The following is a 22,105-nucleotide window of genomic DNA, read 5'->3' as shown; positions in this document are numbered from 1 at the left end:
CAAAAAAAAGGTCGTCGATTAATCGACAACATCAACAAATCGTCCCAGCTCTACCCTGTTCGGGTGTGTTCGCATCTGTCCAGGCGGCGAAGGGTGTCCTCCTGCGCCCCCTCCCCCCCCCTTTGACGCCGCGTATTTCTCCCCCCCCTCCCCCCCCGGCAGGTGCCCAAGGTGGTCTCGAAACTCGCCGACACGTACCGCTGCACCGCCAGCAACGTGCACGCCGAGGCCTCCATCGCCGTGGCCCTCATTGCCATCTCACGTGCGTGGGGGGGGTGCAGCCGCAGCAGTAGTACATTGATGCGGCTTAGTTTGAACCGTGGCGGAGAAGCTGTAGCCGAGGGGGATAGAACATTGAGGCGGCTTCGTTAAAAACATTTCAAGGATGCAGGTATAGTGAGTTCAACTGAGTCGCACCCTTAGACTTGGAGGCAGCGCATTTATCTAGTTCCAACACAACGGGGTGACTTCACCCTTTAACAAGACAACGGCCTAGGGTGGTGACCACCCTGGCTAACTACACTGGTTACTGAGTAACTATTAACTCCGGACCCGGGACCAACAACATCCTGCCCGGGTCCACGTGCTGCAAGACTCGCAGAACGGAGATCGTAGACGAAGGGTTTCTTCCCCGGGACGGACAACCAAGATGCCTCTCGGGACTCGGCTTATATTCTCTCCGGCGTGGCCGGCTCCGCCTTTGGCCACTCCCCCCTTCCAGAACCGTCAGGAAGAACATGGGTTCGAATCACGTGACCCTCCTAGCCCCCTCTTGGGGGCCCCTCTGTCATTCAAACTGGTCACGTGTCCTCCCGGGTCAACCAGAGTGTCATGGCCTTACCCGACCTTCCCCTTAGGTCGGCACACACACACCGTGCCCCCTAGGGCGGGCAATGCCCTTACAGCATGGTGACATCCAGCGATGTCACTACACAGGTTTGAATCTCTGCCCTGCGTTTTTTACGCCAATACAATTGCAATTATTTACCCAGACAAGTTTCACGAAGTCCAACATTTTTGCAGAGGGGGGGATTCAACTTCATTTGGGATGTTTGGCCAATGACATTGATGAGCGTTTGGCTCTATGGGAGGAAACCCGTACAACCCCAGAGAAAACCCACCACTCATATCAGGGAGTGATAGGAATAATACTAATAATGGTATTTATAACGTGCCAGATTTTGCAGACAGGCCAACAACTCAGAGGAGCAGAGCCAAGCTCAGGGCTACTCGAAAGCCCTGACCCAAACAGAGAAAGTCTTTAGATGTTTCTTAAAAGTCAGGAGTGCATTTGACATTGCGGATGTGCAAAGGGATAAGCGAGTTCCACACCGTGGAGGCGACAGCAAAGGACCGACGTTCAGCACGTGGCAAGCCTCAGGTGCTCACTGAGCCAAGCATCGCATTAACCAGGCTCCACCCCGCTTATCTTCTGAGATCCGATGAGATCACGCTCATTCAGGGTGATTTGGTGGGAGACAACCTATCCCCGCGGCTACACTGTCTCTCCACCGAGCAATGTTGCCTTACCCATTTCTGGGTAAGTGATCTCATCTGTAGTTGTGATAATGACAGGTGTATTGTTGTTGACAATTGAAAAGTCTGCAATGTTGTTGTTTTTGTTTGCTGTCTCTTTGGGCGCATGCAGTCCGCAAGTCAGCGCCACTACAGATGAAACGTAAGCAGTATTGTTTTTTAAATGCAAAATCACAGCACCTCCTTCCCCATATTTGTTTCTGCACCAAAATATAAAATGTTTTTGGTTTTGTTTGGTACACGTTACCCATCGGTCATACGCCTTCTGAGGGCGTCTCTTATCTGGAGCGTTGGTTCAATACAAGCACACTCTGGACTGGTTTCAGCATTCAATACTTCAAGTTGCAGAGTCTGACACGCTGATCCAACGTTGCTGAACTGCCCTATTTGTGTTAATAGCCAAGGGCCCTTTCTCTATTTTGTAAACATTTTTACTCATGCAGCGATTATCGCGGTTCATATTGAGTCCTGTCCTGTGCAAGCACAAAAGGCCACCCACAGGCTCACTATCTATAAAGTGGGAATGGATCAAGTGGAGTAAGCAAGTGTGCGATTAGGCTCATTGTGCGACCACCTGTGGAAAGGCAGTACAGCGAGTCGTCATACACACGCAATGTGGGGGTTTTCAAGTTTTATTACAATTACGATTGCGAGAAATTGGTTCTGTATAATTAAACCCATCACAGCATGAGCGACATGGTGTGGAGACACCTTCATCTACCGGCGGCTTAAAAATTGCTGCAAACAAATGTATATTCTGTACGTGCGTGTGTGTACATGGTGGGGAGCGGTGGCACAGCGGTTAGCGCACTGCGCTACAAAGCCGGTGACCCGAGTTCAATTCTTGCTCACGACCAATAACAGCGGCGAACATTTTAACCGGTTCTGGGCCTCGCCTAGGTCAACTCAGCCTCAAATTAGCACCTGCTGCGATGTGCCAACATCGGCACTAGTGAGACAAAGGCGGCCGGGTGTGGTGCTGGCCACCCACCACCTAGTGTGCCGTGCGGGCCTTCATAGGTGTTCGCTAATAGCACTTGCCCTAACAGTCTGTTGAAGGCTATAGGGGGGATCTTTGTATCTTGCGTGTATGTAATATTGTTCAAGCCTTAACCCTCTAACCTGGACTTGATGTTCTTCACGATGACACGACATACAGAGGAGGTCAGTGATGCGGGGGACTTCCGTGCAAAGCTCAAGAAAAGGTAACTCATTTTCCATTTAACGCGTAGGCTTTCGTGACCAACATTACCCATAATAAAGGTTCTTTAAACCCGCCACCACTCGACACAGACAATTAGTAAAGTTTGTCACGCAAACAAAACGTGCCAATTCGTTACTAGTTCAGCACACCCGTGTGTTGGAGAGTGAACCCACTACAACATTTACAATTTGAGCGCCGTGACGTTTCACCGGTAATTACAACAACCAGCATCATCAGGCGACAGCCAGAATTGTGGAGAAATCCTCCCGTTTCGGTCTTTCATATACGAAATACATTTTCTGTAAGGCGTCGTAATATCGTGTGGATGCTGCCCTGGGTGTAATGGTTAGGACACTGGACTTGCAGTCCTAGAGGTCGCTGGTTTGTTCCACTGGCACAGCTGTTGGTATAGTGAGGCCACGTTTCTTAAATCCTCATCCTCTGTCCAACCAGCAGTGTAAGCGGGGTACACCATCGTTAGTCGTCGGGTCATCTGCGACGGAGAAGAGTGTAGATACTGCCACCATTTCCGAGATGTATTGTCAACGTGGAAGAGTAGGCCAAATAATTAACGATAAAAATTTTTTTTTTTTTATTTTGCCAGGTAAAGTCCACTGAGCTCTACAGCTCTTTTTCAGAAGCGACCTGACCACAAATGATAGCTCAACGAAGTGGCTTGTCGCGTGTAAATTTACAGCAGCCAAATGCATCTTAAACGCACGATTTTAAATGTGGAGGGAAAACACGGAGGAAAAATCCACGCGACCACGGGGAGAACACCCAAACTCCAAATATACTATTATTATTGATATTATTATTATTTTATTATTTATTTTTACCTACGTGACTTTACCGAAAAAACCTAAGAGTATGAATCCTTGCAGTCACGAAAGCTTCAAATCTAGAATCCAAATATATAGCAAAGTGTCAGGGTCGGGATCGGGATCGAACCCACAACCTCCTGTATACCAGGCGAGGTAGTTAACATCTCGCCACCATGACGCCCATCTAGATGGGCTCTCTTGACCTCCCCCTAGCGGAGGCTCATCCGCCAGCAGCGACGCGAGCAAGCAATCGAGCTGCACCTTTGCCTTTCATCGACGACGTGACGCTAGAACGCTGGCCTCGACCTCCGCCTGTAGTCCAACACTTTGTTGTGCGCGTGGGGCTCGTGGCAGGACAGCAAGTGGATTGGCGCCGACCAATCCACGGAATGGTTTTGAGTGTTGTCCCCTTCTAGATTTGAAGTTTTCGTGACCGCAAGGATCCATGCTCTTTGGTTCTTTCGGTAAAGTCACGTAGGTGAAAAATGAAATAAAAAATTAAAAAAAGTAAATTGAATCACGACGTTTCGATTGCAACACAAGCAATCATCATCAGGTGTGACAACCACAGCAAGAGCATTATTCACCGACGTGACTTTACCGAAAGAACCAAAGAGTAGCGTGTCGTTCCCCTCACGTGTGTCATTGAGCCATAGCTCGGGCACAATGGTCGCAGCCGTTTCCATTTGCTTTTCTCCACCATCACGAATTTAGCCGCAAGTCTTCATAGATTGGCCACCCACCTTCGTGTTGTCAGACGACTTTTGCAGACAGCCACTGAGGTGGCCTTTGTCAGTTCAGCGCAACATCAACGTTTCTGAACGTCGTTTGACCACATACGAACAAATGCGCTACATGCGTCTTAGAAATATGGGTGCTGTTAACTTTGATGCTGGGCCATTATTAGGCCAACATAGTTTAATTCATTGGCCAATGTTTAACCTATCACTAGTTTATTGTTGGACCACAACTTGATAAGTATTAAACCATCATTTCCAGCGATTTTTTTCCATTAGAAGGCCATTATTTAGCCATTATTGAATCCAAATTGAACCATTATTTGGTCGACGTTTGCACACGAAACCTTACAACTTGGACAGCGCTGGGCCATCACCAAATTAGTATTTGTGCCCTCATTTGTGCAAGATTTGTCCAAAATAGCCCAGTCTTGGGACAAGAAACGCCAGAATGTGTGCAGTGTTGGGTTATCGCCAGACCACTGTATCTGTCATTGTCCAATATCCGGCCAGTTTTGGCCCATCACTGCGCCGATGTGGTGGTACTTTTCGCTGGGCAAACGACCAATGAAAAAGTGGCGCGCAGCCAATGCCCTCGTGGTACCTGTGTGATGTCATCTCTGCTCTGCTCCGCAGAAAGAATCGGTGAGGCACGCGCAAACTGCGCGATCCTGCCACGTACAGGCAGCTTTAAGTATTAGCGGTGCAATATATATACGGCTCTCCATGCAGACACTGTTGGAGTGCTCGGTATATATGGACGTCGTCACTGCGTCTCGTTTGGTGGTGGTGGTGGTGGTGCTGTTGTTATTTTGTGTGCCATCGCATGATGTGCATTGCGGGCAGCAGAAGGCAGTGCAAGCACTGCCCATCGTTGCACTGTGCTTCTGTGCTCCCACGTCCATGCTGCACGCCTTCAACCAACCGCCAATGACGTAGTTGTGGTGAAGCGTGCGTCAAAGAGCCCCCCCCCCCCCAAGAGCTGGAAGGCTTTGGGGAGGCCCCTCTGCAGCAGTGGACCAATTAGAAAGGGGGCTGTACTCGTACACGCACATTGACAAACGGGGCTGTATGTGCGCGTGCATGCAGTGCAGAGGTGTGTTGTGTTCTATTGCGCTGGTGCATGGGGCCAAGCGTCCAGTCGTTGCGTTGGTGGCTTTTGTTGGGGATGTAAATCAATAAATCAACGCTGATAAACGGGTGTTCTGTCAAATACGACGTGGATTTAAACTTGGCGGAATGGTGATTGAGTTCCAAACAAGGCCAAGAGTCAAAGTAAGTTCCTGCTCAAATAAGTAGTCCACATTTGTATGGCCGGGGTTAGTCTGTAACAGAGAACAAGGGATGTTGACCTCCCAGAAACTGTCACCTCACTTTATTGACCTGGAGAAATGATGGGCTGGGTCACTCCACAACTGGGATTTGAACCCGCAACCCGGACTGTCTTATCCGTACTCTGTTCCACCAGCATGCTGCAGGTCCGAACTCTTCCCTCTCTGCTTCCTTCACCGCGCCGATCCACTTTCGGATTGTCTCCCATCATCCCAATTAAAACTAAGCTATTTTATTTACCGGGTATAAGCCCACCGAGCTACTAGCTCTCTTTCAGTGGTGACCTGGCCATACATCGACAGTGGCTCATACCGTATGTGGGGCTTTTAAGTAGCAGCCGATTCATCTCGACTCTCTTTCCAGTATAACATTTCTCAATTCGACAAACTGCTATTAACTCGTTGTCTCTTGCGCATTCGATGGCGCCGTTTGTTGCTCGTCACTCGTTTGTTTTCGGGCGTGTGGGCCTTGCGCTCCGCGTCTGCGGTTTGAAAACGGAAAACAAACCACCCCACTTCTCCGCCACCTCCTCGCAGGGTGGAAGAAGAGAAGGTCCCAGAGAAGACGCTCGACGAGAAGGAGGTGTGGGACATCCTCATGAGCGCCGACAGGAAGGACTACGAGGCCATCTGCTTCAAGTACGGCATCAAGGACTTCCGCGGCATGCTGCGTCGCCTGCAGGCCATGAAGGAGGCCAAAGAGGAGGAGGAGGAAAATGTACGTGCTCATGTGTGTGTGTGCACCCATTTGTGTGTGTGTGTGCCTGTCTGTGTGTGTGGAGCGTTGGTGTCGCGCGTAGCGCGCTGCGCTACGAATCCGGAATCCTGGGTTCGATTCCCGCTCACGGCCAACATCAGTGACGATCATCTGAACCGGTCCTGGGCCTCCTCTAGGTCTACTCAGCCTGAAATGAGTACCTGGTGCAGTGTGCAAACATCACCACTAGGGAGACAAATGCGGCCGAGCGTGATGCTGGCCACCCACCCCTTTGTGTACCGCCCCAGGCTTCATAGGTGTTCGCTAACAGCACTTTGCTCAACAGTCTGTGAAGGCTACACGTTGGATCTTCGTCTTGTGTGTGTTGTTCATATGGTGGGGCATCTCCCAGTTATATCAGTCAGTCAACCCATGGCACCTGGGTCTCTCCCGCGAACTCCTGCCAGCGAACCTTCGACACGTGGTCTCAAAGTGCACCTACCCTGGCACAAGCACCTTTGTGACGTCACCGCCACTTAGTGGCAAATGGCGGCTGCTGTTGTTCATGTGTCGACTCAGCCTCGCCGGCCTTCATAAGTGCTCGCCAAAAGCACTTGCCCCAGCAGTCTGCTACGGCTCTTTGGGGGATCTCTGTCGTTGTTCACTGCTTGTGCGTGCATTTGAGAAGCGGCGGCAGAGTGCTGTATACTTATCGGCTGCAAGTGATATCTGAACCTACCATAGGCCTCTCCTCGAGTGACATAGGAAGATGCAACCAAAGAACAAGCAGCTCTGGGGTGGACAGGCATTGTGTGTTTCTCTGTGTTTGTCCTGCGGATTTAATGTACGGGTGTTTGTCCGTGGCCTAGGGTTGCCACCTGCCCGGGTTTTCCCAGGCCCTCATCTTGTTGAGGAAGCTGTCCTGGGAGAAAAATGTTTTTGGGACATTAGAGGTCCCATTTTGCGTGTGAATTGCGCAGGCAACGCTGTCCACGGCTCGAGACAATGCATTCGCCCTCGTGAGATATTCTTATTGCCCGTGATCTCACCCAGCGCGTTTGCACTTTTTGAGATGCCAAACTTCGGGCGGCGGTTGTGTTCGTCCCGTTAGGAGCTGCAGCTTCGCAAGGCGTTAAAGCACGTGAAGGTGAATGCGGAGGGAACCGCCGTGTTTGAAATCTACATGGAGCGGCTGGATCCCAGCAAGAACCTGCGATTTTTCAAGGTGGGTGATCGCCACGATTCCTCAAATCGCTGCAGGCCAGCTGCCGGGTTGGCAGGGAGCACCGGCGTTCCCTGCCTCCCGCCTCCTTCTGCCTCTCCTCTCCACTTGTTCAGCTCTTCTTGCTGTTCCATTTTACTCCTTTTCTTGCTCTTCTATCCGAATGTTTTAGAATCTTTCGTATCGCGCTTTTCTTCTCGTTATATTATAGCGCCCTGAGAACGATTGTTTACGCGCGCTTTATAAATAATTATTATTCCACTCCTCCTTCTACTCCTCCCCCTCATGCTCCTTCCCCGCATTCAACCGCAGTCGTAGCCTTATTTGTTGAACAGCGGTCCCATCATTTAAATGTAGTGGCCCTTGCCGATACCATCTGTCAACACAGCAGTATTCGCTTTGCTGGCCTGACTATGCTCATGAGACCCAGAAGGTCACAAAACAGTCCAGAGTTTGCTTGCTTGAACAAAATGCTGCTCCTGCTGACGGATAGTATCGTTTTGGACAGCTGATGGGCCGATGAACTAACACACAATTAATGTACGCGTGGAGACACAGAACAGAGTTCTGATATTTGCTTGTGCACAAACATAGTCGTCTCTTCGAGTGACCTCGGTCCACATTTATAGAGATCGGTTCTTAAAGGTACTTCAATTCAATTTAATGTATATTAATGTTATTAAATGTGACTTCCCCTCCGATGTGGTTTCGCTTTGTACTGCGTATTGTGCGGCATGATGTCCGACGTTTCGCTGCACGTCCTGGGAGCTTCTTCGGGAACGGAATTGAGCAGCTCACGTTTCCCTTCGATGATGTAGTGCTGCGGGCTGCTGCTTGTTGTCTGGTGTAGGCCCGGCCGATGTTATTTATTTGTTTCGTCTCGGAGGAAACCGAATTATCTGAACCACATCGCTGGCGCACACGTGGTCAACCCGGAGCGCCAGGAGAAAGCTCCTCACTCATTCATGTCGTTCAGACTGTCATACCATGGAACGCTACTCTCATGTGCAAAGTAGCTGGCTCCTCTACTTTCCACTCATCTCGTGTTTGGTGTATTGTTTGCCGTAACGTTCCGACCCGCTCCTACTAGACATCTGTGAAAAAGAGCTTCATGGCTATAAATAAATATTCAGATTAGGACGTCAAGGGCATCTCATAGCTAGCTCTACGAAATTTGCTTCTATCGGCTGTTCACTGTGACATTTCGGAACGGAGACTTCGTCTCATCGCTTAACAGCGTCCGACGCGTCATCATCATCATCATCACGGTCCATGGGCAGGCAGCCCGCAGGTGTCCGCTGCACATTTAGTCATTTGTTTCCACTTTTCTCCGCCTTGTACCAATGTGCTCGAGTAGTGCCACATCGATTAATTGGCAACCAATCTCTTACGTCGTCAACGCGATCGGGGATAAAATCGGGAGAAAATCACGACGACGACGACGAACGTCGAAACGTTTTGTGCCGCAGAACGGGAAGCTGCTGACGATCGACGAGACGGAAGGGAAACACGTGCTGAAGAAAATCGCCGACAAGTATTGCCTGGTCATCAACGACGTGAACGGGGACGACGACGGAGAGTACACGGTGGAGATCGACGGGCAGATGATCAAGGCCGGACACCTTCACTACACCGGTACGTGGGCGGCGAGCGGTGGGCACGGCGCTACCGCCGAGGGACGCGGCCGGGTGGCTCAGAAGGCGGCGTTCGATTCACTTCGTGAGCGTCCTCTCTCTTCCGGTCGTCGTAGCTTTCGCCACGTTGACGACAGCCTGGGAGATTTGAGTCGGGGGGGGGAGGGGGGGGACTCGGTCCGTCGATGCTCACGTGGTCCTTCTCTTTGCCGAGTCGACTGTGGGCACTCAGGCGATTTAGTCCACGTTCATTATCCATTGGTGCGTGAGTTGTGCAATTCACCCCCCGCCCCAACACTATTATCCGGTCACCCAATGGGTGAACCAAGTAATTACATTTATAAGCATGTATAGTATAGCCAGCTATTATATTTGGTCTTGGTCAGCACACTGCTGTCTCCAATGACTTTCCTGAGTGGCCTTTGGTCTGCGTGTTTTTATTCGGGCTCGTAAACTCCGTCACGTTATACTGTCGGTCGCGATTTGGTCTCTCGTGGCCAGCGGTTGTAGTCATCGTCACGCTTGATCTATTCACTGTATGCTGAAGTTCTTTCGCACCGTTCGTAGCCAACCGAGCGAATCAGAGGTGCGGGAACGAGGATTATTGTCCACTCATGGTCATCGTTTGACTGACCATCGGTAAGTTCATCCAGAAAATTAACACTGGCTCATACGGCTTGGAATGGCGTAGCTTAGGCGTTGTGCCAGCATCGTTGAGATCCCTGCCTTCGAAACTGCATTTTTGACCACCCCATGATTAAACTGGCTTCTCCAAGTGTGTGATGTTCTCAAGCCTGTCATCAATGGCTGTGCATCAAAATAAAGCCTCCATCATGCTACACTTACTTTGTCACTTAATTCAGCAAAATGTCAGATATGCGAAGTAAAACAAAAACTTTGATTTGATTACCATGCAATGAAGATCTCTCAAGCAGGGCATCTGAAGATGGTGCAGTGCCTGTCGCGTGGATGAAAGGCAATTGAAGAAGCCTCAGAAGTAGTTCTGTGAAGTCATCTTTCAGTGGCCGTTCTCTATGAAGAACTGTCATTATGCTGCCTTCTCGTTACTCGCGTTGGGACTGTGCCGAGAGCACCCCGCTCTCAACTCTATCGCGAATGAAATACTGCTTGGGAGTGGTGGTGCAGAGGGGCGAGGGGGTGGCAGTGGGTTGATACGGAGAATGCTTTATTTCAGCCCTTCATCTCTCCGGGGCAGATGAAACGAGTACCGTGTGTCTCTTGTTGCCACAGATGAGCAGGTGTTCATACGGCAGCTGCAGTCGATGCGCTGCTATGAGCGGGAGTCGGTGACCTTCGAGTGTAAGCTCACCATGCCTACGCCCACCGCCACGTGGAACTTCAAGAGCCTCGAGCTTATAGAGTCCAACAAGTATGAGATGAAGGTGAGTGTCATGATGATACCGACGATGGTGACATCATGATCATCGTCATCATCATCATTGTTACCTTGATGATCGCAGGTCAAGGAGCTTGCATGCACACGAAGAAGATACCGTGGTTCATCAGGATCGTCATCATTGTCACCAATGTTATCGTGAATGTAGTCAAGATGAGTGATGACGGTGACATTATGAACATTGTAATCATAATTTCCATCGCGACGTTCAATCAAGGTGAGTGCCACGACGATCATGGTGATAATCATCATCATCATAATAGTGACGACTCTGATGATGTCATCACAATCCTCATCATCCATTGTCATCGTCGCTATCATCGCGATCGTTGTACGAGCAAGGTAAGCAAGCTCCGTGGTCCTTGTGACAATGCACTGTCAGCACAAGCTTATTTCCCTTCGAAAAAAGATCGAATGCATGCGACGATAATTCGCAGAGGAACACATTTTTTTATTGTTCGGGAGGAAACCAATGTTTTTGCTACCCGGCCACCTCACACCAACGATGCTAAGAGGCTTCCCACGGTGGGTGCCCATCCCTGAAGGTGCTGGACGGTGGGAAGACGCACCAGCTGACAATCCACAACACGCGCATGGTGGACAAGGGCGTCTACTCGATAGGGGTCTTCGGGTGCAGCTCGGTCGCGTGGCTGGAAGTCGCAAGTAGGGACGAGCATGCACGCACAAATGCACACGCGCGCATACACGAGACAAAGGTCCCCCCCCCCCCGGTATAGCCTTAAGAGACTTTTGGGGCGATTGCTCGTAGCGAGCACCGATAGAAGCCGGCGCGGCATGGCACACGAAGGGGTGGGTGTCACTGCACCAAGCTTGGCCGCCTTTGTCTCCCACGTGGACACGTTCATACACCGCACTGGGCACTCATTGGGGGCTGAGTCGACCTGGCGGAGGCCCAGGACCGGTTAAGGTAATTGTCACTGGCGTTGGTGGCTGTGAGCGAGAATAGAAATCAGGTCACCGGTTCATAGCGCAGCGCAAGACAAAGATCCCCTATATAGCCTTAACAGACTGATGGGGCAAGTGCTGTGAACGAGCACCTATGAAGGCTGGCACGGCACACAAGGGGGTGGGTGGCCAGCACCAAGCTCGGCCGCCTTTGTCTCCCGAGCGGCGATATCTTTACGCACCGCGCCGGGCACTCATTTCAGGCTTAGTCGACCTTGGGGAGGCCCCGGACTGGTTCAGATAATCGTAACTGGTGTTGCTAGCCGTGAACAGGAATCGAAATGGGGTCGCCGGGTTTGTAGCAGAGCGCACTGACCGCTACCACTACCGCTGCCTGCACGCATACATACACGCACGCGCGAACATGCGCGTTCGCACAATAAACTAACAACTGCCCTCCACCCCAACCGATTCCCCCCCACCCCCCCGCCACGTTTGCTCGCCCCTTCATCGCGGCAGAAAGCGCCATCAAGTTCAAGAGCGGCTTCCGCTCGGTGCGGGCGCGCGCCGGCGACACGGCGAGCTTCAGCTCGGAGCTGAACATCGAGGGCACGAACGCCACGTGGCTCAAGGACAAGCTGCCCATCGCGGCCGGCGACATCGACAGCGGGCGCATCAAGATCTTCTCGGACGGCGGCAAGCACGGCATCAGCTTCAACCCGGCGGCCGAGACGGACACGGGCGAGTACACGGTGGTGGTGAAGCAGGACGACGACGACAGGGAGTACACCGCCAACACGTTCCTCCGCGTCGAAGGTGGGTCCCTGCGTGCACGTGCATGCGAGGGTGCACGCGCGATAGGGCAGGGGGAGGAGCAGGATGAGCAGGGTGTGGGTGAAGGAGGATGATGAGGAGGATGAGGAGGAGGAGGGGGGAGCGGGTACGGGAAGCGAGGAGGAGGCTTTTGCACACTCAGTCTGGGGTGGGACGCCAGTTGTGTAGACCTCAGAGACGAGCCGCTCGGTGACACCGGCGTGTTGGCCCTGCAGCCGCGTGCTCTGCAGCGACACCGGTGTGCAGTCTGTAGAGTCAGGTACTAACGCAGTGACTCTGACACCCCCCGTGCCGATCTCCACCCCAGCCGCCGATGACGACGCCAACAAGAAGCAACGGCAGGAGCGGCGCGCGCAGAAGGCCGTGGTTGCCCCGCCGAAATCCACCGGCGATGGTGGAAAAGGTGGAGACGACAAGTCCACATCTGGCACAGGCGGCAAGGGTGACGGGTCCAAGTCCGGGCTTGATGCAGGGAAGGGCCTCAAGGGCAATGCCGGGCTCGACGACGGGTCCAGAAAAAAGATTCCGCCGCCGCCGCCACCCGTGATCATGGTGAGCGGCGTAGCCACACTCGGCATCGGCGGCCGCGTTACGCCGGGCGTGGCACGTGGGGTGGGGGGGTGGTGTAGGCGGGAGGTTCGTGGCAGCCACACAATTTTTTAAGAGGATCGAGTAAACGATCACAAATTAACGAGGCGTGGAAATCCCAATTCGTAGCTGTTCAACCGACTTAATTGACCAGTTGTCCTGCCAGCAACTACGGCGCCTCGTGTATTGCATCTGCTGTGGTCATTTTCGCCACAGCCGCCCGCCTGCACGTTACGAAATAACACAAGTCGCTCGTGTCCGTTCGTCAAGGTTGAGCCGGCGGAAGAGAACAATTTAGGCAACGGCTTCGGCAACGGCTCTGGCGACGGCTCGAACCTGCTGGACAAGTCGGGCTCGGGCGACGGAGGGGACGGCTCGGGGCTCGGCGACGGCGCCGGTGAGTGAAGGACACGCGCGTGTGCGCGCACGCTCGAGCCAGCGTGCCGGTGGGGTGGGGGGGGGGCGGAAAACCGGTGGCGCCGCGAGCACCGGCAGAGAAATGGTGGTCACACAGCTGAGAAGGCGACAACGATTGCAATGGGGGAGTAGTGATGTTGAGCGTTTTTTTTTTTTGCTTGGTGGAGCGCACGAGCCGAACAAGTGCCAATTCTCGGGACTTATTGTCGCCAGCTAGCCACCCAAGCACTTGGCCTGGCTCCCCTACCCGAATCAGCTCCGGCAAACAGCGAATAGTACTATCCAAAGCGCTGATTCTACTGCTAAACTAACCCTGAAACAACTAAACAACCAGGTACGAGTACGAATAGCTGGTTGGCTAGTGACTAGCATGAGTGCCTATTCTTTCGCCTACCAACTAGCCAATCGGTAACTGATACTAGCCCATAACTATAACCTCGCCAATTGCCAGCAAGTCATGAGTACTATTCCACTCACTGGACATAGCTGTCCCCCTGACTCGAATCAACCAGTACCATTCCCTTACTCTGACCCGAAACTTACCCCTAACTCCAAATCGTCAGTGGCATTCACAAGCACAAGACTACATGTAGACTGTAATCTGATTACCCTTGGCAGGTACTGGTGATCCTGTATTATTACTCAGCCTAAAGTGTGTCATCGGATTACCATTACGTACCAGTTGATTACGTGTTATGATTATGCTAATTTCTGAAGATTGCGTTTGTCTAACTGGGCAAATTGTTGTCTCCTTCTGCATCACTGTTGGAAACGTAGCACTTTGTTCTAAGAATATCGAGATCTTCTTTGGACAGAATCTTGAATAATTTTCCGAGCACAAATAGCACTTACATCCACCGCCACGCTATGTCTGGCTCACATTTAATAAGAAAGAGAAAAAAAACTAAAACTGGAATTAATGACGTGAATGCATTAGACATTGTCTCTTATTTACTACTTTTTTTTTAAAGACCTCAGTCACCAGCGAGGGACCGGTGACGAGGACTCTGGACGAAACAGACGGGACGCTGACTCGAACGCCGCCCCGCCGAGAAAAGGGCAGCCCGCCAAACAGCCTGTCGGTGTGTGCACAGGTGCACTGTGGGTATCGTGCAGGAGCATTGTGGGAAACCCTGCAGCGTGATCTTTGTTTAAAGGGGGGCATACAAAAAATCAGGGGGACACGACACAGTCGGTGTTAAACACACATTGGACAAGTGTGCGGAACGGAGTGAGTAAAGATACGAATAATGGTGTTAAATATTGTACCAACACTTTTTTTTACTTGACTGTAAACATTTAAAGGGGGGTTGAGCTTTCAGCCGGAGGAAGGGGGGGGGGGGGGTTAGCCCCCTCCAGTCTCTTGGTGATATGCAGATACATTTATACGTGGTTATTGTGCAATATTCTGCAAGTAAGATGCAGGTGCATTGTGGGTATTCTGATTTACTCTTGTAAGTATGGTGCTGGTGCACTGTGGGTAGTGCACATTACTCTGCAAGTAGGGTGCTGGTGCATTGTGGGTATTCTGCTTTACTCTCCTAAGTATGGTGCTGGTGCATTGTTGGTAGTGCACATTACTCTGCAAGTATGGTGCTGGTGCATTGTGGGTATTGTGCCTTACTCTGCAAGTATGGTGCAGGTGCATTGTGGGTATTCTGCTTTACTCTCCTAAGTATGGTGCTGGTGCATTGTTGGTAGTGCACATTACTCTGCAAGTATGGTGCTGGTGCATTGTGGGTATTGTGCCTTACTCTGCAAGTAGGGTGCTGGTGCATTGTGGGTATTCTGCTTTACTCTCCTAAGTATGGTGCTGGTGCATTGTTGGTAGTGCACATTACTCTGCAAGTATGGTGCTGGTGCATTGTGGGTATTGTGCATTACTCTCCTAAGTATGGTGCAGGTGCATTGTGGGTATTGTGCATTACTCTGCAAGTATGGTGCAGGTGCATTGTGAGTATTGCGCAATACTCCACAAGTCTTAGGGTTCCAGTTGAACCCAATCACGTTGTCTGCCACTGGATCTTTTTTTTACGTTTATGAGAGCATGATTTTTTTCATGCTTTTAACAAGAGCCCGGTACGGAGCACAAACAGCGACGCAGGGAGGGGGAATACAGAATAGGTCTCGAACTCTGTGCCTCCTGTCACCTCGTTCCTGCAGCAGTTGCCAAACGTCAATTTATTTTCACTGGCTAAGCAAGAAAACCATGGTGGAAATTTGTTTGGCCCATCATCACTAATGCGCTGATAAAAGGGACATGATAGTGATGATGATGAAGAAGAATTGTTTTTATCTTAGACCAAAACAGAGTTTTGCGTTGGCTATTGTTTCCACTGAATACATTTCTTTAAAGACCTCAGTCACCTACGCGGGACCGGTGATGAGGACTCTGGACGGAACAGACGGGACGCTGACTCGAGCACTGCCCCGCCGAAAAAAGGGCAGCCCGCCAAACACCCCGTCGGTGTGTGTGCACAATAGCACGAATCAGTGCATCGTGGTCATCGTGCAGATGCACTGCTGGTGTTGTGCAAGTCCATTGTGGGGTTTTGCACGCAATGGACAAATGTGGGTGGTGTGGTAGTGCGCCGTGTTTGTGTTTACGGCGACGATGCATTGTGGACATTGACCAAATGCATTTTGCAAGTGCATCGTGGGTGTCGTTGCGAGTTGCATGATGGTTTCGGGCTCACTAACGTTCGTATGTGCCCGACCAGCTGCACTGAGAATTGGCGGAGCCAGAATCGAGCCCGCTGTGGATTTATGAAATTAACACAAGATTGCGTAGCTGTAGAAATGTCCTTATTTCTAACCGAGTGCAGGGGGGGTGGGGCATGCACGGTGATGCCAGTCACCCGACCGTGCATGTCAGGTTTCGCGTTTAATTTAACACGGCCTGCGGTGGAGGTTTGAGGGCGGTCCTCTGGAGAAGCAGTAGTGAAGCGCAGCTGTGAAATCTTGGGGAGACGTGGTACCTCCAAGGTGATGAGGCAGTGGTGATATAATTAAGATCGTCATTAGGATATCCTAAAAATGACGTCACGACGATAAAGTTGGACAGGAGATCTCGCTAAGACATCAAACGGATGGAGGTGGAGAGAGATCACGGAGAGTGCGAGACATTGGGGGTGGAGGTCTTTGGGCAACAGTGGGATGCTAATGGCTAAAGAACAAATGTAGAGAGAAGCACCGGAACTGTGGTACCCGGTCTCCACCTGCTCTTCACCGGTTAACGTAACGTTGGACGCTGGACCGCGCTTAACCCAGTTCAAACTAAAAAGCTTAACAGGGCGTGAGTTAAATCTTGACTTAAAGCTTTCGTGACTGCAGGAATTCATATGCTTTGGGTCTTTCGGTAAAGTCACGTAGATGGGTTCAAGGAAAATAATAAAACAGAAAACTACGACGTTTCGATCGCAACACAAGCGTTCGTCGTCGCTTGTGTTGCGATCGAAACGTCGTAGTTTTTTGTTATTTTTATTATTTTTGTTGAACCTATCTACGTGACTTTACCGAAAGACCCAAAGAATATGGCGTGAATTCTTCCAAAGGGGTCCAAGAAAGAGATCCTTACAAACACTCCATGAGTTTTTGTTTGCCTGCCTAAAAAGACGTGTGCTGCGAGGAGAATTACAGATCTGAGGTGCTTAACTCCCCTGCGTGTGTCCTGCCAGTGTTTTGGAGTTCTGATTTAACCCATACACACGATCGGCGTGCATTAACACTGTAGGTGTAATCCGGGTTGAGCCTGGCTCATGCTTGGATGGGCGGCCGCCATGCACAAACCAGGTTGTAAATGTTTGTTTGCCATATATTGTACTCTTTGAAGACCATGGTCACCAGCGAGGGACCGGTGACGAGGACTCTGGACAGAACGGACGGGACGCTGACTCGAACGCCGCCCCGCCGAGAAAAGGGCAGCCCGCCAAACGGCCAGTCGGTGTGTGTGCGCACAGGTGCACTGTGGGTATCGTGCAGCTGCACTGTGGGTATCAGGAGAGTGCACTGCATAATCGCTAATCCTACCAAATAGAAGCGGTAGGCTGCCGATGTTTAAACCTCTTTCACACGACATAATCGATTTTCCAAAAGCTAATCGAATTTTGATTTTCAAAATCGTTTTGTGGTAAAACGGTTTAAAAAATTGGCAGCCTGCCACGTAAACTTTGGCACGGTCGGGAAGAATGACACTCTGGGCGATGCGCCCCGTCGTTGCACCGCGGATGATGTCCATGTGCACTGTCGGGTGACGTGCAGATGCAATGGCGCTGCAGATGGTACGCAGGCGAAGTGTGGGTCTTGTAGCAGGCGCACGTTGGTCTCCCTGTCGGCCCGATGCACCTCCCCTGCCTGCGCTTGCGGTGGCTCGCGGTGCCCTCGTGTTGGGCGCGCAACGGGAAACAGGCGCTGACCGATGCACACGTCGGGATCACGTGGCTCATTTATTATTGGCAAACAACAATTCGTCGGTAAAAAAATATATATATATTATTTATTATAACTCGATGCGAGCCCGGTACAAAACGCCGATCACCGAACGGAGTGGGGGGGGGGAACAGAAACTCCGTCAACAGCGACCAGATTTCGGCGCGACAGGTGCCCCAACGAATGGCGAAAGATGAGGCTCACTGCCCCACACAGGTGGGGACCGCGTGCGGGCGACATGAAGGTTTATATGGGGAGCGGAAAGAGGGGTAAGGGGGGAGATGACGAACATACTGGGGGGAGGAAAGGGACAAGGGGGGGGGGAGGGGAGTGGAGAACTGGGGGGGGGGGGGGTGGAAGGAGTGGGAAGTACAGTCAGCAACAAACAGCACTCGTTTAGATACAACATGTAACAGGTGACTTGTTACTTTGATTAATTGATTTTGTTGCTGTACGATTTATACAAATTATCTGCAAATGATGGATCGATTGAGACAGAGAAAATGAGATGGAAAAAATATAAATTCACGAACCTAACTGGGCCCACGAATCGTAACGATTCGTCAAATCGCACAGTGGGTGAATAGTCACATGCACATTAATTTAGCACAACTCAGTGGTGATAAATGCATATTCCATTGAGCTACTGATGAGTGCGCTCGGGGGTGCCAATGTATCTGTGAAGTGGACGTCCAGCTAACACAGCGACTGAAGTTTGACGTGATTAATCCAGGCCCCAACGGTGCACCTTTTCGCGCAAAAGGAGTTGGAGATAACGGAGAGGTTTCTACTGAATGCACCCCCAAACTTTATCTTCCGAAACCTGACATTTATATTTATTGCGTAGCTGCTGTGTTGATGGAACCATGTCCCCTCTGTACGTTCTCCATGTGCCTGGAGCCCTGAATTAACCCGGATGCATGGTCAGTATGAGGCTAGGGTGGGAACAACTGAACGTGTTTGTGTTCAACCCCTTATCGCCGAAAATGCGCTAACTCTCTTAACCGTAGCGTTCACTCGCTCTCGGTTTCTCGCGGTTACAAACGAGGTGTGTGTTTTTGTCACTTGACATTTCTTTGTGAAAGACCTCAGCCACCAGCGAGGGACCGGTGACGAGGACTCTGGACGGAACAGACGGGACTCTGACTCAAACGCTGCCCCGCCGAGAAAAGGGCAGCCCGCCAAACAGCCTGTTGGTGTGTGCACAGGTGCACTGTGGGTATCGTGGAGGTGCACTGTGGGTGATGTGCAGATTAATTTGCACCGTGGTATCGGACAGGTAGACCGTGACAGCGTTGAACAGATGTTGGTGTTGCAATTCATTATGGGTGTCGGTCAAGGTCATTGTGAGTGTTGTGCCTGGTTTTACTAATGTTCATGTTCACCCGCGATTGACTGAATCATAACGTCAGGTTCTGCACGTTCAATAGGATTAACTTTTGAAAGTATATCGACTGGAGAATGGTGAAAGAAAACCCCTAAGTCATTTTACAGAGGCTTTTTTATTGCAACCATTTCATTTGGATTAATGAAAGAATGCCGAAATAAAATTATTTCCTTTTAACCAAATGACAAGGTGAATGGGCATGCACAGTAAAACGAATGACCAACGTGCACGTCCAGTTTCATCGTTCATTCACCATTGCCCCATAACGATAATATCATACGGTGGTGAACAACTCTTTTGAATGCCGTCGGCACTGCCAGATTCACTGTGCAATGAGAGACGGTTTGAGAGTCCCGAATCACGTTTGAGATGCCTGCTCTAGTGCACGAGCGAGGTGACGCCAAGGAGATCGTGAAAACGCAGGATGCATTCTGAACTCGTGTTTCAGCATGAAATTGCATCCTCTCATTTACGATTACAGAGCTGAGGAGGCCTGCCTCCTGTGTGTGTGGGTGACTCTCCCTGTGTGTGGAGTCCCGATCTAACATTCTGTGCTTTGCTCCACAAAAACTCCATGGCAGGGCGGCTTGCGAATTAACGCCGCGTGCATTTGTACCCCTCCACTCGGAGGTGCGAGGAGCGCTAAACTTCACCATTTGCCCTTTGCCCTATTCCTTCAGACTCGATGACACTGACAAATGAGCTCTGCCTTGTTCTTTGTGCGTCTGTACTGTAATATATATTGTTTCGTCAAAGACCTCAGTCACCAGCGAGGGACCGGTGACGAGGACTCTGGACGGAACGGACGGGACTCTGACTCAAACGCCGCCCCGCCGAGAAAGGGGAAGCCCGCCAAACAGCCTGTTGGTGTGTGCACAGGTGCACTGTGGGTATCGTGTAGGTCGTGCAGGTGCACTGTGGGTATTGTGCAGGTGCACTGTGGGTGATGTGCGGATGAAGTCGCACCGTGGTGTCGGGGCAGGTGCACCGTAGCTTTGTTGAAAGTTCTTTACGAGTACAGCGTTGAACAAATGTTGGTGTTGCAATGCATTATGGGTGTTGGTCAGGGTCATTGCGAGTGTTGTGCAAGTGCATGGTGGCGAGGTTTTACTCATGTTGATGTTCACTTGCGATTGGCAGAATCATAACGTCAGGTATGGATGAGTGCACGTGCAATAGGATTAACTTTTGAAATAATATTGACTGTAGAATGGTGAAAGAAAAGCCCTAAGTCATTTTACAGAGGCTTTTTTCTTGCAACCATTTAGTTTGGATGAATGAAAGAATGCCAAATTAAAGTGATTTCCTTTTAACCAAATGACACGGTGAATGGGCATGCACAGTAAAACGAATGACCAACGTGCACGTTCAGTTTCATCGTTCATTCACCATTGCCCCATAACGATAATATCATACGATGGTGAACAACTCTTTTTAATGTGGTCGGGACTGTCAAATTCACTGTGCAATGAGAGACGGTTTGAGAGTCCCGAATCACGCTCGAGATGCCTGCTCTAGTGCACGAGCGAGGTGACGCCAAGGAGAGCGCAAACACGCAGGATGCATTCTGAACTCGTGTTTCAGCATGAAATTGCATCCTCTCATTTACAATTACAGAGCTGAGGAGGCCTGGTTCCTGAGTGTGTGGAGTCCCGATGTAACATTCTGTGCTTTACTCGACTAAATCCCATTGCAGGGCCGCTTGCGAATTAAAACCGCGTGCATTTGTACCCCTCCAGTCGGATGTGCGACGAGCGTTAGACTTTGCCCTATTCCTGCGGACTCGATGACACTGACAAACGAGCTCTGCCTTGTTTTCTGTTTGTCTGTACTGTAATATATATTGTTTCGTCAAAGACCTCAGTCACCAGCGAGGGACCGGTGACGAGGACTCTGGACGGAACGGACGGGACTCTGACTCAAACGCTGCCCCGCCGAGAAAAGGGCAGCCCGCCAAACAGCCTGTTGGTGTGTGCACAGGTGCACTGTGGGTATTGTGCAGGTGCACTGTGGGTATTTTCAAGGTGTATTGTGGGTATCGTGCAAATGTGTCACCGGTGATATTCAAATGCATTGTGAGTATTGTTCGTTGTGGGTGCTGGTCAAGTGCATTGTTTGGTGTTGGTCAAGTGCATTGTGGGTGTTGGTCAAGTGCATTGTGGGGTTTGTGCAAGTGCATGGTGGTCAGTGCCTACTAACACATCTGCGTAGGTTTTCGCGGTTGTGCTGTAAACAGCCCTCCGATGTGTTTTCGGGTCGTGTCACGTGTTGTTCGGCATGATTTCTGGCATTTAGCTCAACATGCTGGGAATCTTCTTCAGAAACTGAATTGAATTGAATTCAACTCAGTTTCGCCCCACATGCGAGGAGCCTCTTCAGGAACTGTCGAACAACATGTGATGCGGTAAAGCCCGCAAAGACATCGGAGAGCCATATGGCTCACTAATGTTCACATTCCTCTGCCTGACTGCCTGAACAGGAATTTACCGAGCCTTAGTGTCGGGAGTAGTTGAGCGCCACATTTCGTACAGACTGACCTTTATAAATTTGGACGATCGTTTGGTTCGCAAAAAGTTCAAAGAATAACTGTCTAACCGGCTCTTACTCGCACGTATTGTATGTCAAATGAATGATGGAATTCCTTGACCCCTTCACCGAGGAAGCAAACAAGCATGCACGGTCGCACAAACTGGCGGGCCACATGTCAGTACGCCGCACCAAACACTGGCACCGTGCAATGTTCACTGCACCAGAACTGTGGACAACGAAAGCCACCCCGGTCGTGTATGTCCTCACTGTGCTCGCGGTGATGTCCTCTAACCATGCAGTGAGTTCCGGACGACAACACGATTGATCTCGGTTTTTGTTCAGATGCTTTTTTAAGGCTGATTACAGATCGTATTCAGGCATTTCGGATGGTTTCCGTCAGCAGCGCGTACGACT

The 22,105-nt window shown here is 50.8% G+C and overlaps 1 protein-coding gene across 1 annotated transcript in view; it reads left to right on the top strand.

Moving 5' to 3' along the window:
- The window catches only part of LOC144718771 (immunoglobulin-like and fibronectin type III domain-containing protein 1), a 54,463-nt gene that overhangs the window by 6,868 nt on the left and 25,490 nt on the right, over positions 1-22,105 (top strand). Inside the window, exons 4-14 of the mRNA XM_078594297.1 lie at positions 163-262; positions 1,649-1,678; positions 2,696-2,741; positions 6,170-6,350; positions 7,441-7,554; positions 9,021-9,186; positions 10,437-10,588; positions 11,148-11,265; positions 12,028-12,324; positions 12,650-12,894; positions 13,201-13,327. Coding sequence (XP_078450423.1) covers positions 163-262; positions 1,649-1,678; positions 2,696-2,741; positions 6,170-6,350; positions 7,441-7,554; positions 9,021-9,186; positions 10,437-10,588; positions 11,148-11,265; positions 12,028-12,324; positions 12,650-12,894; positions 13,201-13,327 — 1,576 coding nt within the window. The remainder of the gene's footprint in view (positions 1-162; positions 263-1,648; positions 1,679-2,695; positions 2,742-6,169; positions 6,351-7,440; positions 7,555-9,020; positions 9,187-10,436; positions 10,589-11,147; positions 11,266-12,027; positions 12,325-12,649; positions 12,895-13,200; positions 13,328-22,105) is intronic.

Source organism: Lampetra planeri, chromosome 5, assembly GCF_965212315.1.
Source record: "Lampetra planeri chromosome 5, kcLamPlan1.2.h2, whole genome shotgun sequence".
NCBI lineage: Eukaryota > Metazoa > Chordata > Hyperoartia > Petromyzontiformes > Petromyzontidae > Lampetra > Lampetra planeri.
Note: the sequence above shows the minus strand (reverse complement) of the source record. Positions and strands in the feature narration are given on the sequence as shown.